Source organism: Podarcis vaucheri (assembly GCF_965113315.1).
Source record: "Podarcis vaucheri genome assembly, chromosome: 4".
NCBI lineage: Eukaryota > Metazoa > Chordata > Lepidosauria > Squamata > Lacertidae > Podarcis > Podarcis vaucheri.
This window is the reverse complement of record NC_138762.1, coordinates 4469818-4486348: the sequence shown is the minus strand read 5'-3', so window position 1 is coordinate 4486348 and position 16531 is coordinate 4469818. Positions and strand designations below refer to the sequence as shown.

At 50.9% G+C, this 16531-nt stretch overlaps 1 protein-coding gene across 10 annotated transcripts in view; it reads left to right on the top strand.

Annotated features, from left to right (window-relative positions):
* Positions 1-16531, top strand: part of STIM1 (stromal interaction molecule 1) — a 113331-nt gene that overhangs the window by 89564 nt on the left and 7236 nt on the right. For 8 of the 10 annotated variants that reach the window (XM_082219171.1, XM_082219170.1, XM_082219166.1 and 5 more), the window contains 4 exons: positions 11635-11812; positions 13850-14017; positions 14908-15008; positions 16232-16470. In XM_082219171.1, the coding sequence (XP_082075297.1) occupies positions 11635-11812; positions 13850-14017; positions 14908-15008; positions 16232-16470 (686 nt within the window). Of the gene's footprint in view, positions 1-11634; positions 11846-13849; positions 14018-14907; positions 15009-16231; positions 16471-16531 lie in introns of all 10 variants that reach the window. The other 2 variants (XM_082219173.1, XM_082219175.1) reach the window with 1 other exon arrangement.

The window sequence follows — 16531 nt, the reverse complement described above, 5'->3', positions numbered from 1 at the left end:
TACCACCAACCGTTGGAGAAGAGAGGCCTCCTGTGTTCAGGTTTTGTTTGTGTGGGAATGTTGTAGATACCAGGAGAGGGTATGTTGATTTAATAGTATCTTTCCTCACTCAGCAGCAGCACGACATTCCCCAATATATAGCAGGAAGCTAGTTGGTGGATTTCTTTGAATCTCTTTACTTAAGCAATCCAATCTGGCTTGTCTAGTTTGGGTTTATTCCTGGTAAATCTCCTTTGTTCCATTTTAAAAAGAATAAAGACACAACAGTCTTCCCTTAAAATGATGATGTTTACTCACATTCAGTTCACAGTTGGTTCCTGGAAGGCAGGCTTTAGCTTAGAGTTGCAGAAGAGGGTTTGAGTTCATCCCATATGGGGATGAGCCCATGTGCTGCTGGCTGAGGGCCGGCAGATAGCAAAATATACCAGTATCAAGAGGAAGAAGAGGGAGGTGGCTCCATGACCAGCCCCTTTTATGGGGTCTCCCAGGGTCACACCCAGCTACCTGGTCACACACAGGGGGAGGAAGCTCCAGACCAGGTGTGACAGGAAGTCCTCCTGGCTGTGGAGTAACACCCCCCTGCATGTCCACTCTGGGCAAACAGGAAGTGCTGTACTTGACTGCTTATGTTGTTACATCCCACAGTTTATGGATTTCCCTTTGGTTGGCTGCTATGAGAAGATGATGCTGGGCTAGACGGGCCAATGGCCTGATCTAGCAGGCTCTCCTTAGGTTCTTATGCAACAGTCTGTATGGACGTGACAATCAACTGCAGGTGGAGTGCAGAGAGCATCTTGCAGGTGTTGCGCTCCTCCTTCCAGACAGGTGTGGGGTTGCCCCGACTTGGCCCTGTGAACTGGACTGAGGGCCTCCTTTCCTGGCTCACCAGGGCAGGTGAAACACCAGCAGCTGGGTGCAGCCTGTTCTGCTCCTGACACGAGGAGAGGAGAAACGCAAGGCGGCTTCCCTGGAGCCTGAAAGGCGGCCACTTCGGAGGAACAAACGGCTTTGCAGTGTCTCCGGTGCCATTTGCCGCTTTGGCAGACGTCACTCTCCAGCGGGACAGACACACAGAACTTTTCAGCTGGGAACTGGCTGAATGATCTCTGCCTCTTAATAAATGCCCAGTATTTATTTATTTATTTGATTCTTATGCTGCTTTCAAGACCGTAAGTCCTCTCAGAAAGTTCCACGAGTTAAAATTACATTCGAGCATAAAAAAATACCCTGCTTTAAAATCACACGTAAATTGGTTTTAGATTTTCAGTGAATTCTGGCAGAGCGGCATAAAAATAGGACACAAACTTCCATCACAGCCGCCCTCCCAAATCCCGGCAAACTATCTTTAATAAAAGCAAGTGCAAAGTGAGAGTAAATGTAGCCCTGACTTCCCTAACCAAAGGTGGGTTGAAAAGAAATGTCTTTGGGTCTCCCCTAAAGAAAGCCAACGAGGGGGCCAAACCACTTGGATTGGGGAGGGGGAGTCCCATAGATGAGGCTCCACCACCAAAAGCACATCAGAATTACATGTACCTTCTTTGGGAGAGCATCCTGGAGCACCGGCCTTGCTGGCCCCAACACACGTGCTTAAGGACAGGGGCGTGATGTGTACATGGTCCCATGTGCAAATATATTAGCCGGTTCTCTGGGCTGGGCCTCCTAGTTGGCCCAAGACATACAGTGAGGGGGGGAAAGTATTTGATCCCCTGCTAAATTTGCCCGTTTGCCCTCTGACGAAGAAATGACCAGTCCGTAATTTTAATTTTAAATTTAATGGTAGGTTTATTGTAGCTGTGAGAGACAGAATAACAACAGGAAAAACCCCCAGAAACCCAGACGACAAAAGTCTAGAGATTGATGTGCATTATAATGAGCAAAATAAGTATTTGATCCCTTTGCAAAAGATGACTTGGTACTTGGTGGCAAAACCCTTGGTGGCAATTGCAGAGGTCAGACGTTTCTGGGAGGTAGCCACCAGGTTTGCACACGTCTCGGGAGGCATTTTGTCCCACTCCTCTTGGCAGATCCTCTCCAAGTCAGTAAGATTTCGAGGCTGATGTGTAGCCTCTCACAGCTACAATAAACCTACCATTAAAATTATGGACTGGTCCTTTCTTCGTCAGAGAGCAAACGGGCAAATTTAGCAGGGGATCAAATACTTTCCCCCCCTCACTGTAAGAACATCAGAAGAGCCTTCTCGATCCGGCTGTTCTCACAGTGGCCAACCGGATGCCCATCATGGGAAACCCACAAACAGGATCTGAGCACCAGAGGAACTCTCTGCTACTGAGGTTTCCGGGCATTCAGAACCATTGCTGCCTCTGAATGTGGAGGTGCAGAGCAGAGCCTTTGTGGCCAGTAGCCATCAACAGCCCTCTTCTCCACCATGAATTTGTCCAATCCTCTTTTGAAGCCATCTGGGTCAGCGGCCATCACTGTGTCCGGTGGGAGCGAACTCCACGGTTCAGCTCTGCGCTGCTTCACGGAGAAGGACTTTTGTCTGGTTTCACTTCAGCTCACAGGCTCCTTTCTGCCGGGAGACAGAAATTCCTCGTTAAGCCGCAGCTCCAAACAGGCCCCTGGAACGCCATGGAGCGCCAGGTCCCTGCCGAGAGCACGGGGTTATCTCTGAAACCGGGAACGTCACAAATATTCCTTGTTAATTGGGGAGGGAAACGTTTTTTTCTCCGAGGCAGAAATGTGAGCCGAAAACAAGTTTTGCCTTGCAGAGGAGCCAGCGAAGAGGGTGGCTGAGACAGCTTGTGTGTGGCGGTGGCTTTGAAATTGCCCTGCCTGTGTTCTAGCGGTCCCAAAATTGGGTGGTAGCACCCTGGGGGTAAGTGGGAGAGCTGGAGGTATAAATATCAGTCTTTGAAAAGCTGCTATCCCCAGATAAAGTTCATCAAGCAAATAGTTTTCATTGGATTTTGAATAGTAAAGGTAAAGGGACCCCGACCATTAGGTCCAGTCGTGGCCGACTCTGGGGTTGCGGCGCTCATCTCGCTTTATGGCCGAGGGAGCCAGCGTGCAGCTTCTGGGTCATGTGGCCAGCATGACCAAGCCGCTTCTGGCGAACCAGAGCAGCGCACGGAAACGCCGTTTACCTTTCCGCCGTAGCAGTACCTATTTATCTACTTGCACTTTGACGTGCTTTCGAACTGCTAGGTTGGCAGGAGCAGGGACCGAGCAATGGGAGCTCACCCCGTTGCGGGGATTCGAACCGCCAACCTAATGATCGGCAAGTCCTAGGCTCTGTGGTTTAACCCACAGCGTCACCCGCGTCCCTGGATTTTGAATAAGTGTGCAGTTAATCATTACTGTTTTGACCTTTATTGACTTCTCGCCTTCCTTAGTGGGTTGTGCAAACTGCTGTTCTGAAGGATGCTTTTTGTAGGGTAGAGTGGGGGGCACTGGGAGGAAACCAAAAGAGCGGTTGCCTGAAAATGTTTGGGAACCACTGCTGTGTTCTGAGTGGCTGCCTTGTGTTTTTGGTGGGCTTCGCAAGTTGTGAGGCTGCTTCAGTGACACAGCGGTGGCCTGTTCTGCTCTTCCCAGGCAATGTGTTTATTTGAGAAACTCGCCTGCCAGAGTGCACATTTTTCGCATTCCCCGCAGCGTCCCATGCTGCCGTTGCATAGCGAGGCCTGTGCCGGATGCTTCTGGAAAGGCCTGAAGGCAGCTGCTGCGACGACATCCCTCTCCCTCGCCCTGGCACCTCATCAAAGCGACCCCCAAGGGGTCATCTAGCCCAACCCTCTGCAGTGCTCAAGGACGCCCGACAGACGGCCATCCAGCCTCTACTTAAAAACCTCCAAGGAGAGTCCACCACCTTCTGAGGGAGTCTGCTCCACTGTCAAACAGCTCTTGCCCTAAGAAAGTTCTTCCTCGTGTTTCTTTGGTCCTTTCTTGTCGTTTGGATCCCTTGGTTTGTTCCCTTCCCTGTGGAGCAGCAGAAAACAAGCTTGCTCCATCTTCCTGTGACAGCCCTGCAGAGATTTGAAGATTGCCTTTGCCTTTGGAGAAAGGAGCAATGCGGTCCAGGAGCCAAGTCATGGGAGGACATTCCACTGCTCTCCCTCCTCGGAGTCTGTGGATCTCAGCCCTCCTGGGGACTGGCTTCCTCCTCGGAATTCTTGCTTTGTGTTGTGTTGCGCTCTGGGGAAGCTCCTGACACTTCCTTCCACGCCAGCATCCACCCAACCTTGCTGAGTTTGATGCTCTTAGAAATAACAATAATATTATTATTATTATAATTTATTATTTATACCCCGCCCATCTGGCTGGGTTTCCCCAGCCACTCTGGGCGGCTTTCAACAGAATATTAAAATACAATAACCTATTAAACATTAAAAGCTTCCCTAAACAGGGCTGCCTTCAGATGTCTTCTAAAAGTCTGGTAGTTGTTTTCCTCTTTGACATCTGGTGGGAGGGCGTTCCACAGGGCAGGTGCCACTACTGAGAAGGCCCTGTGCCTGGTTCCCTGTGACTTGGCTTCTCGCAGCGAGGGAACCGCCAGAAGGCCCTCGGCGCTGAACCTGCTTTCCCTTCTCTTATCAGTGTGAACTGGAGGAAACCTGGATTCTCCGGTATCTCCTTCCCACTCAGCTTGGGGCGTTCCATCTGCCGCTGAATTTCAGAGCCCCTTACTGACTGGCTTTGCAGTTTTGTCTTACGAACATAAGACAGACATCAGGCCATTTGTCCATCAAGTCCAGCATCCTCTTCTCACGGTGGCCGAGTGGATGCCTCTTTTGGGGAACCTGCAAGCAGGATTCGAACGCCAGATCCCTCTCCCCTTCCGGGATTCAGAAGCATTGTTGCTTCTGACTGCGGAGGCAGAGCAGAGCCGTCATGGCTAGTAGCCTTCGATAGCCCTTTCCTCCTCCATGAATTTGTCTAATCCTCTTTTAAAGCTTTCCAAGTTGGTAGCCATTACTGCCTCCGGTGGCAGCGAGTTCCATAGTTGAACTACGTCCTGCATGAAGAAGAACTTTCTTTTATCCTTCCTGAACCTTTCATCGCCCGCTTTGGAGCATTCCATCTGTCACTGAGCAGCGGAAAACGAGCTTGCTCCAGCTTCGATGTGGCAGCCCTTCAGGTCTTGGAAGGTGGCAATCATCTCACCTCTCAGTCTTCGCTTCTCCTGGCTAAACATCCCCAACTCCCTCAGCCATTCCTCATGAGGCTCCGTTTCCAAACCCTCAATCATTTCGTTTGCCCTCCTCTGCACGCCTTCTAGCTTGTCAGTATCCTCCTTAAAGTGGGGTGCCCAGAACTGAACACAACACTCCAGCACGTTTGGGGGTGAAACCCCCGAAAATTCACTGCAGCCTCTCCCTTGCTCTCTGCTTTATGCGTTGGTTTTGTCACCGGGTGTTGAATCTCCCAGGAGAATAGGTTTCCCCACGTTGCCTTTTATGCCTGCTTGTCTTCCTCCTCCTTTGATTCTCTCTCTCTCTTTTAGTATTTTTTATTACTAATTTTTTATTAAGAATTTCAACATAACAATTCACCAAAAACACATCATCCTCATCCCCCCCCCCATTTTTCCCCTCCCCAAACCAGAAACCCCCCTCCCCCCCACCCCCAGACTTCCCTCAGCTCCTCTCTCTGGTGTCTCAGCACATATTAAACTCTTTAAATTGTAAAGATCCTTAACCTATCTCTCTATATATTACCAACAATAAATTTGTGTATTTTATTCAAAACCTGCCAAGGAGTCCAGTTCAGTTTGTTGTTTCTTTAAGTACTTTGTAAAAGGTTCCCAATCTTCTTTGAAGTCACGGTTGTCCTTATCACGCAGTTTGTATGTCAATTTCGCCAATTCTGCATAGTTTCCGCATCAGTTTCTCTTGCCACAGTTCTTTGTTCTTTTTAAATAATATTTATTAAACTTTTCCAGACAATAAAAATTACAAAATTGTAGATAAGAAAAAAACATAACAATAATAAAAGAGAGAGAAAAAAATACAAATTAGACAATAAAGAAGAAAATTAAGAAAAAAGAGAAAAACAGTCAATATTTTCATGTCATATCTTTCATTTACTTATTTCCTGACCTCCTCACACACCCCTTCTCTGTATTCCAGTTCACATAGTTAGTTCAGCAAATCCTTACCCTCTATCATTTATCTTTACTTATTATCTTAACCCTTTATAACTATATATTTCCAGCCATTGTCAATCCGCATTTACATATTCTTATTCGTCTTTTTACCAATACCGCTTATTTTCAGTCCAACATCCCTTCAACATTCATTAATTTTACAGTATTTCTGCAGGTAGTCTTTAAATTTCTTCCAGTCTTCTTCCACCGCCTCTTCTCCCTGATCTCGGATTCTGCCAGTCATTTCTGCCAATTCCATGTATTCCATCACCTTCATCTGCCATTCTTCCAGTGTGGGTAAATCTTGTGTCTTCCAATACTTTGCAATCAATATTCTTGCTGCTGTTGTTGCATACATAAAAAAAGTTCTGTCTTTCTTTGGGACCAATTGGCCAACTATGCCCAAGAGAAAGGCCTCTGGTTTCTTCAGGAAGGTATATTTAAATACCTTTTTCATTTCATTATAGATCATCTCCCAGAAAGCCTTAATCCTAGGGCACGTCCACCAAAGGTGAAAGAATGTACCTTCAGTTTCCTTACATTTCCAACATTTATTATCGGGCAAATGATAGATTTTTGCAAGCTTGACTGGTGTCATGTACCACCTATACATCATTTTCATGATATTCTCTCTTAAAGCATTACATACCGTAAATTTCATACCAGTGTCCCACAACTGTTCCCAGTCAGCAAACATAATGTTATGTTATCTTGCCACAGTTCTTTGTTATCTTGCCACAGTTCTTTGGTCGATTTTTTCATTCTTCCATCCTTGTGCTATTAAGACTCTTCCTGCCCTTGTTGCGTACATGAAAATGTTATTCAATTTCCTTGGCTGCCTCCTTTGATTCTCAGAACAAATTGCTGAACCAAAGTCGACTGAACATACCCTAAAAGTAAAACAGGGCATGAAAAGCAAATGCATTGGCATGGTGACAGAGATGCAACTTACAGAGGAGGCAGCCAGTAGTGTTGCAGAACAGACCCTCAGCAGGTGACAAGGAGGCTCCCTCCCTCCCTCCCTCCCTCTCTCTTTCTTTCTCTCAGGACGTCCTGGCCCTGCAGGCCCATTGTTTTCTGCTAAGCAAACACCTGGCAAGCAGCCGCAATACCTGCCTTTGCGTTTCAGAGAGCAGCCTGTGGGCAGGGCCTGGGGAGACTCCGCACCCTTATCAGATGCACCCTGCCACATTATCACAGCAGAAGTGCCAGCCCAGGAGGAGAGGATTTATTCCTCCTCTCTCTTCCCGTGGCAGGGAGTTCCATAGTTTAACTCTGCTCTGCATGAAGGACTCTCTTTTGCCAGTCCTGAATCTTGCAACATAGGAAGTGTTTGTACACATGCAAATTAATGTATCATAGTTTGTCTCTCTTGATATCTAAATGTGGACATACTTGGAGCAGAATCCTGCGCCTCGTGGCAGCCTAGGAGGGAAGCAGCTTTCGTCTCTCCAACAGGAGCATGTTTTCATAACAGTTAGACCAGGCATCCCTAACCAGCAGCCCTCCAGATGTTTTGGCCTACAACTCCCATGATCCCTAGCTAACAGGACCAGTGGTCAGGGATGATGGGAATTGTAGTCCAAAACATCTGGAGGCCCGAAGGTTGGGGATGCCTGAGTTAGACTGATTGTTGTCCCCTGGAATTTGAAAAGCTGACTGCACTTGGTTCATTGGTTCCTAGTGAGGAATTACAGCGAATTACGCTTGTGTCAATTGCTCTTGTTCTGTATAGCTGCATAGATCAGTGTTTCCCAACCGGTGTTCCGCGGCACACTAGTGTGCCGCGAGATGTTGCCTGGAGGGAGGCGGGCGAGTCCAAAAAAGGTTGGGAAACACTGACTTAAGTTTCTCTTTCAAAAAGGAAACGTGGGTTAAAGCGGCGACGCCGCCCTCCACTCACTTTCCTGCTCTGGCTTCCCTAACAGTTTTCCGAGTTGCGTCACTGGATCCAGCCCCCTTTTCCACAGGTGACACGGGGCTGGAGGGAGGGAAAGAGGGCTTAACGTCGCGCACAAAGGCAGCCTCCTAGAAGCGCTCTGGGCCGGCGCCGTTTCGCCGAAGGCGCCGGAGGACCCCCACCCTCAGCTCCTTCAGAAAGGAAGCCCCGCCCCTCGGCTCCCTACGAGGCCAGCCGCTGCACGCATGCGCCGGCTCGTCATCGGCTCCGTCCGTTTCCAAACCCCCTGCTCGCCTTCGCGCGAGCTCAGTCGGGTCCCTCAGCCGAAGAAGCGGAGCCTCTCTTTGCCGCCTCTTCCTTCTTCCCCGGGTCTCACTCCGGTTTGGGGCTTCCTCTTCCCGTTTTATATTATACTACACCTCTTTCAAGCCTCCTCTCAGTTCACTTGGGACAGCGGAGGAGGAGGAGGCCGGCATGTCCGGGCAGCAGCAGCAACAACAGCAGCAGCAACTCCCGGCGACGGCTCCTCAAGCCCCGGGCAACCCTACTCCCTCACCGGCCTCAGCTGCCCTCCTGCTCCACCCGCCGCCGCCTCCCCCGCCGGCCACCTCGGCCCCGCCGCTGCCCCCTCCTCCGCCCGCTATCGCCGCCACCACCACAACAGCCGCCGCTGCCTCAGCTGGGCCCATGCCTGCCGGGAGCGGCGGCGGCAGCAGCAGCGCCCCGGCGCCCTTCCCTCACGGCGGCGACCCGGCCCTGAACGAGCAGGAGAAGGAGCTCAAGCGGCGCCTCAAGCGGCTCTACCCAGCCGTGGACGAGCAGGAGACGCCACTGCCGCGCTCCTGGAGCCCGAAGGACGAATTCAGCTACATCAGCCTCTCGCAGAACAACCTGCGCGTCCACTACAAAGGTAGAGGAACGGAGGGAGGGTGAGGCCGAGGCCACCGCCATCCCCAGGCCCCCTCCGCCTCTTCCTCCGAAAGGCAGGCTGAGAAACTCCCAGGGAAGTTCTGAACGTCTCCCCCAAAACCGTCGGGAGGCTTCGGTTGTTGCCTTTCTCCGCCGAGGTCGGTGGACCCCGAGCCTAGGCTTCCTTCCCACACCCCGCTTTCCGAAGACCGCACACCAGTTGGGCCAGTACATATTCCCCTCCCGTGACTGGAGCGGAATAGCCCTTTCTCTTCTTCCCCAACCCTTGTCGTTGGAGGAGTCCCTCAGTCCCTTGCTTTGCTGCCTCCTCCCCCCCACCCCCAAAGCTTGGAGGTTCCCCGGCAAGGGGGAGGGAAAAAAATTGAAACTTACACTTTTGTGCGTCCCTCCCGGCGTGACGCTGCGCGCTGACGTCACGGGGCTGTAATGGTGGTGTGCCTCAAGATTTTTTTCATCAAACAAGTGTGCCTTTGCCCAAAAAAGGTTGGGAAACACTGGCATAGATAAAGGCAGACTGAAGATTTTCACGTTTAAGGTTTGAACGCGTGTCTGCAGGCAGTGGAACGCGTAGAAGCCTGCAGATTTCAGTGTCGAGGGAACAGGCATTGGTGAACTTTGTAGAATTGGGGGCAGAGGAAGTTTTTTAAGATCTTGGGATGTAAAGTCCTGAGGGCTGTGGCTTACTTTTGCAATATCCCATGGGGTAATCGTGGGCCTCCTTAGATCTGAATCTTAGAAAAACGTTACCTTTCCGAGGCAATGCGCATGCCTTTGTTGGAGGAAGGCTGGGAGGGGGAGCAGCTCGTGGTCTGGGTCCTAAGAGCCAGGACAAAGATTTCCGCTGCCTCCTTCCATCCTCCTGGGATGCTGTGCAGTGACGTAAACTTGTTTCACACATGCCCCGGGATGGCTGAAAGCCCACAACTCTCCTTGGAACAGGCTGATGCAATTGTCTCCATTTCCTCTCTTGGCAAAGGTCCTTGTTTTGGACAGTGCAAGGGCTCCATTAAAGCATCAGATCAGATTGAAGTCCAGCTTCTCAGAGGATGGCAAAACCCAGTTCCTGGAAACGGGAACCAGCCACTGAATAGGTGTTGTAGGTGCCCTGCAAAAAGCAGTCCTGGGTGGGTGCCCTCTCTCGGCCTCGCTTTTCCACTTGCCATACAGACGCCGTTGTCTCGCTTGCAGCATCATTGCAGGGTGGGGTGGGAGACTGAGATACGCATGCCCTGCATTTTGCAGCCTCGGAAGCAAACGGCGCCGACAAAAAGCAGCTCTGTGTGCCTGGGAGAGGTTCCTTTCCCTTCTCGCCAGCCCCAGGGTGTGTCCAGGTACTAGCTGAGAACCCCTGCCTAAACCAATCCCTGCCAGTCATCGGTTCCACTCTGGGTGGGGTGAGAGGGAGGTGTGCTGGGCGGCTCCCCCAGAGTCAGGAAGTCCCCTGCCTTGGAAGACGCACCACCATCAGTCGTGTCTGGGGGCCAAGGTTTGGTGAAGAACGTAAGAAGAGGAGCCTGCTGGATGAAGCCCATCTAGTCTGGCATCCTGTTCTCACAGTGGCCAATCAGATGCCCCAGTGGGAAACCAGCAAGCCGGATTCCAGCACAAGAGCAGCTCTCCTGTGGTTTCCAGCAGAGGGGTTGATGGTTGGTTGGCAGAGGGGTGCTGCAGGTGGGGTTTTAATCGACTTTTAAGCTTGCATTTCCTCCCTGCCTTCCTTTTCTTTCTTTCTTTAATATAAATTTTTATTAGTTTTTTAACATAGCATTTCCAACAGCAATTAAACATACTTTTACTTCTTATTCAATTTTTTTGACTTCCATCAGTCTGGTCTGAAAATTTTCCAATTTAGTCTCTCAGTATGCATTTCTTATTTTCCCTATTACATTTCAAACTTATAGCCATTATCTCTTATCTTTTTCTACTTTGTAACACTTTGTATATTTCTCCTTACAAAACTTATTGTAGTCCTAGAAGCGTAATTTGTTGGTTATAATTGCTCTTCAAATAGTTCATATACTTCTTCCAATCTTCTGTAAATCTCTGGTCCCACAGGTTTCGAATCCTTTCTGTCATTTTGTCCAATTCTGCATAGTCCATTAATTTTGTCTACCATTCTTCTTTTGTCAGAATTTCTTCTTGCTTCCACTTCTGGGCTAACAATACTCTTGCTGCTGTTGCATATAAAAACAGTTTAACATCTTGCCTATTAATGTCCTGGCCTATAATAACAAGTAAAAATGCTTCTGGTTTATTTTAAGAATGTATATTTCAACCCTGCCTTCCTTTTCTTAATCTTCTTGGAGCTTTGGGAGGCTAGCCACCAAAGCAAAATGAATAGGGGCTGTAGAATTCCTGTGTTGTAAGTGAAGCCATGCCTATATCATCACCACCTCGCTCCTGTTTCTGGATGACCTGGCCCTTAGTCTTGCTTTCCGCTGTCAGCTTCCCTGTGCCTTCTCCCCCCAACACCCCTCTCTGTGCTCTTTCTATCCAGCTCCCCTCTGAGCATCTGAAGCATCTTCCTCCTCCAAGGCATTTCTCTGAGCTTCAGGACCTGCTTCCTTGCGCTCCACTCTTGCCAGCCCCCCTGCTCTCCTCCTGGGGGAGGTGACTGCATCTCTCCAGACTTCCAGCCCTGGCACGCTGTGGGCAGCCAGTCTCATGGCATATTTCTGCTCTGTCTCTCTCTGTTCAGGCTCCAGAAGGCCCAGGAGGAGCACCGCACGGTGGAGGTGGAGAAGGTCTCCTTGGAGAAGCGGCTGCAGGACGAGATCAGCATCGCCAAGCAGGAGGCCCACCGGCTCCGGGAGCTGCGGGAGGGGACAGAGAACGAGCTCAGCCGGCAGAAGTATGCAGAGCAGGAGCTGGAGCAGGTACGCCCTGGCCGGGAGCAGCCCCCATGCCGGGTAGGTGGACAGCTCCTCCTGGGGGGCTTGAACTCTCTGTGGGCTCTGGAGGTTTCTGCCTGACCTGCTGCCCTTTGGAACTGAGCCCCCCAAAGCCAGCCTTTTAAAAAAGGTGGCAGCCATATGCCGGATTCTCTCCTCCCATCAATCCCAATTTTAAAATGACGCACATGATTCCTGTCTCCATATAATTGGGCTAAAAAACCCAGAAGGCCTCATCAAACCTCAAGGCAGTCATATCTTTGGCCTGTTTCCCATGACCGCTTGACCTCGGGCAGCAAGACTGGCACAGACAACCTCTCTAGCCCAATCTCTGCAGCTCAGGAGGGTTAGAAGTGGCATACAGGTTTTGAGGTCCAAGTTGGGTTCAGCCTGGCTGGAGGAAAGTTTGTGGGGTTTGGGTCAACGTCAGGCCTCCTGTTATCCTCCCCGTTCATGGGTTCATTGGAGAAGGGGCAGAAAAGAGAAGCCTAAATGACCCAGGGGATAGAGCGACTTCCTAAGGTTGCAGCGTTTGGGGATTCTTGGTTAAAAGGTGACATGATCAAAGTTTGTAAAATGATGCATAGCAGGGAGAAAGTAGATGCAGAAGAGTTTCCCCTCTCAAGACTGGAACTCGTGGACATCTGATGAAGCTGAGCGTTGGAAGATTCAGGACGGATCAGAGAAAGTCCTTTGCAGAGTATGTAGTTCAGCTGTGGAACTCCCTCCCACAGCAGGCAGTGAGGACCACCAACTTGGATGGCTTTTTAAAAAAGGATTGGACAAAGTCACGGGAGCAGGAGGGGGCTGTCAGGAGCTCGGCCTACAATTGAGTAGGACGCTGGCGGGGACACTTGCCTGACTGGCATGTTCCCTCCCTCCTGGTTGATCGTTTGGGAGCTTCATACGCTTTATTCAGCCAGAACATCGCAGCGACCGATGCCAACAGACACCAGCACACTTATGGATCCACAGAGTTTGCGCATCATGCGCGTGACAGACCTCAGCAACTCAGCATTTTGGCTAATCTGCTTTATTTACATATAAACACACACGGAGCACTGCAACGTGGCTCCTTCTCTCTCTAGCATCAGACAGCAAAGAGAAAAAGAACAAAGGACAATAGTCCCACTTCACGGAACGCAGGAACACAAACATCCTGTCTCCATCACTTTCCACTCTGTGGAGTGAAAAAATATACCGTCATGTGATAGACAACCATCCCATGACTGCAATCATGGAGCAGGAATTCTAACAGGGGCCACGGATGACTATTAGCCAGGATGCTCTGCCTCCACAGCTAGAGAGAGTAAGCCTTCTCAGGCGCGCCTGGGAGGAGCCCTGGCACACCCTCCTAAAGGCCTGCTACTGCACCGTGAGAGCCCAGTGGAGCCTGTTGCAGCCTCAGCAGCCCCCGCCAGGCCTTTTGGAGGGCATGCCAGAGCTCCTCCCAGCGGCCTGGTGGGACCTGCAACAGGGCCTCCTGCTGCTGCGACAGGCTCTGGCGGAGCCGGCTGTTGCAGTGGGAGAGCCCACCCGGCTGCAGAATATTGAGGGGCCCCAGACCCCTCGTTGGAAATTTTGTGGGTGCCTGGACACCCGGGGCTCTGCAGATGTTTCTGAATGCCTGTTCCTGAAAGCCACAGGACTCTTGTGAGGGCTCTTGTGGTCAGATCCTGCTTCCTGGCTTCCCACGGGCGACTGATCAGTTGGCGTTTCCACTCTCAAGGGCACACAAAGGGGCATGAGCTGCAGCGTCCCGATTCCAGGCCCCCTTGGTGGGGTGGGAAGGGAGACCGTTCACCAGGATGCTCTGAGCCAGTTTGGCAGTAGGCAGAGGAAACCGGAACCCATGGCCCAGAGAGACTGGAGTGGGTGGGGGGTCGTCGGATGGAGCTGGTGCGTCTTCTTGTTGACCGTGGGCGATGCCTCTCCCCGCTGAGGAAATCTCGTGCGCCTGGGGCCCCCTTGCCTGCCTGCCGAAGTACTAGAGCGGCTGCTGCTGTTCCCCATTCCCTGCAGGTGCGCATGGCACTCAAGAACGCGGAGAAGGAGCTGGAGTCGCACAGCAGCTGGGCCGTCCCAGAAGCCCTGCAGAAGTGGCTTCAGCTGACCCACGAGGTGGAGGTGCAATACTACAACATCAAGAAGCAGAACGCCGAGAAGCAGCTGCTCCTGGCCAAGGAAGGGGTGAGTGGGGGGGGGGCAGGGAAGAAGGAGCAAGGAGGCCCAATCAAGAGGGGGGACCTCTTCACGCAGCGCATGCCTGAACTATGGGGTTCTGGTCACCTCGCCTCAAAGAGGGTATGTAGAATTGGAGGAGGTTCAGGAAAGGGCACCCAGAATGATCCGGGGGGGGGGGGAGCAACTGTCCTACGAGGAAAGGTTGCCGCGTCTGGGGCTTTTCAATTAGAGAAAAGTCAACATGATAGGAACTTGTGAAATTGTGTACCGCATGGAGAAAGTGGATAGAGGAAAGTTTCTCTCTCTCATAACACTAGACCTTGAGGACATGCAGTGGTGATGTGTGTTGGACGATTCAGGACAGAGAAAATAAAGTACTTCTTCACACAGCACAGAATTGAAGCATGGAACTCCCTGCCACAGGATGGTCGTCAGCCTTGATGGCTTTAAAAGAGAATCAGACAAATTCATGGAGGGCTTTTGAGGGCTACTAGCCCTGATGCCTGTGCTCTGCTTCCACAGTTGGAGGCAGGGATGCTTCTGAAGGCCGGTTTCTGGAAACCACAGGAGGGGAGAGGGGTCTTGTGTTCGAATCCTGATTACGGGCTTCGCTTTAGGCCACCTGGTTGGCCACTGTGAGAACAGGAGGCTGGACTAGATGGGCCATTGACCTGATCCAGCAGCTGAGCTCTTATGCTTCAATGAGGCCTATGGAGGTGGGAGACAGAATCCACAGACCGCTCAGCACCCTGTGACAGAAGGGTGTGGGCTGTGTCTTCCTTTCCTAGCCTCACCTTCTGGGTTCCTTAGGGGCTGGCAGCTGAGACTCAGGAGCTGAAAAGTTTGATCAGATGTCACCTTTTCAGTCACGTTCCTCTGCTTACGCCCTTTTCCAGGCCGAAAAGATAAAGAAGAAGCGCAACACTCTCTTTGGGACATTCCACGTTGCCCACAGCTCGTCCCTGGACGACGTGGATCATAAAATCCTGACGGCCAAGTGAGTTTGCTGTGTGTGTGTGGGCAGCTTCTGTCCGCTCTGCCCCTTCCGCAAGACCCACAACCTAGGAAGCTGCTGCACAGGTTTGGAGGCCAGAAGCCGGGAGCCTTCAGCTGTGCGGGAGGCAGATGACCCCCCCCCCATTCTGTTCTGCGGAAGCAAGAGCGCTTTGCGAAGGAGGAAGGGCCTAGCTGCCCATCCGCTCGGGGTTGGGAGCGGGCCTCCAGAGGGACTTGGGCAAGGCCACTCAGCAGGCTAAAGATGTTCTGTGGTGCAGGCGCATCGCCCTCTGCTTCGCCACTTTTTGTCTGGAGATGCTGCCAGAGATGGAATCTGGGGCCTGTTGCATGCCAAGCAGACACTCGGCCACTCAGCTCTGCTGGGGTTCATGGAGCTGTAGAGTTGGGGGCACCCCAGAGGCCATCCAGACCAACCCCCTGCAAGGTACCTCAGGCCCTCCAGCCCTGCTTGTTTCCTTTCCTTTCTTTTCCCCCGTAATATTTGTTTATTTGTTTTCACAAGTACACATTTATAACAAAATTGTTTAAATAACTATTCTCTGAATCTCCAGACTTCCCTCCATCCCCTACATGGGTCCTTGTACCAATATTTACAACTACATATCAGCCCATTCTCCATGATTGTCGTATTCCCAAATTGTCTATAATTTTCATTACATTACAAGTGGGTCTTATAGTCGAGCTAAAGTTTTAATTTGTTTACAATGGTCTCCTAGGTAAATTATAAATTTTCCCCATTCTTTTTTAAAGTCCTTGTCCTCTTGATTCCTGGTTAGTTTTGCCCTTTTGGCCTAGTCCAGCAGCTTGGCTTGCCAATTCTTCCCTAGTTGGGATTGTTTCTTCTTTCCATCTTTGGGCTAATAACATCTGTGCAGCTGTTGTCACATACATGAAAAGTATTTTCTGATCTATTGGGATCTTCGCACCTATAATTCCTAATAGAAACACTTCTGGGTTTTTAACAAAAGTTAAAAACATTTTTTTCAACTCATTATACACCATTTTTCAACTCATTATGCACCATTTCCCAAAATGACTCTGTTATCTTACATGGCCACTGCATATGGTAAAAGGTACCTTCCTTTTCTTTACACTTCCAGCAGGTATTTGAACTTGTTCTATACATTTTAGATAACTTAGTAGAGGTCAAATACCACCGGTGCGTCATTTTCATAGAAGCTCGTTCCCTTCTCCGCCCTTCAGGCAAGCCCTGAGCGAGGTGACGGCGGCCCTGCGGGAGCGGCTCCACCGCTGGCAGCAGATAGAGATGCTCTGCGGCTTCCAGATCGTGGTCAACCCGGGCATCCACACCCTGGTGTCCGTCCTCAACATCGACCCCACGTGGATGGGAAGCTGCACGCGGCCAAACACCTCGCACTTCATCATGACTGACGACGTGGACGACCTGGATGAGGAAATCGTATCCCCCATGTCCATGCAGTGTAGGTCTCCCTGGGGAGCGGGGGGGGCGAGGGGCTTCACAGCAATGGAAAGCAGGGAGCC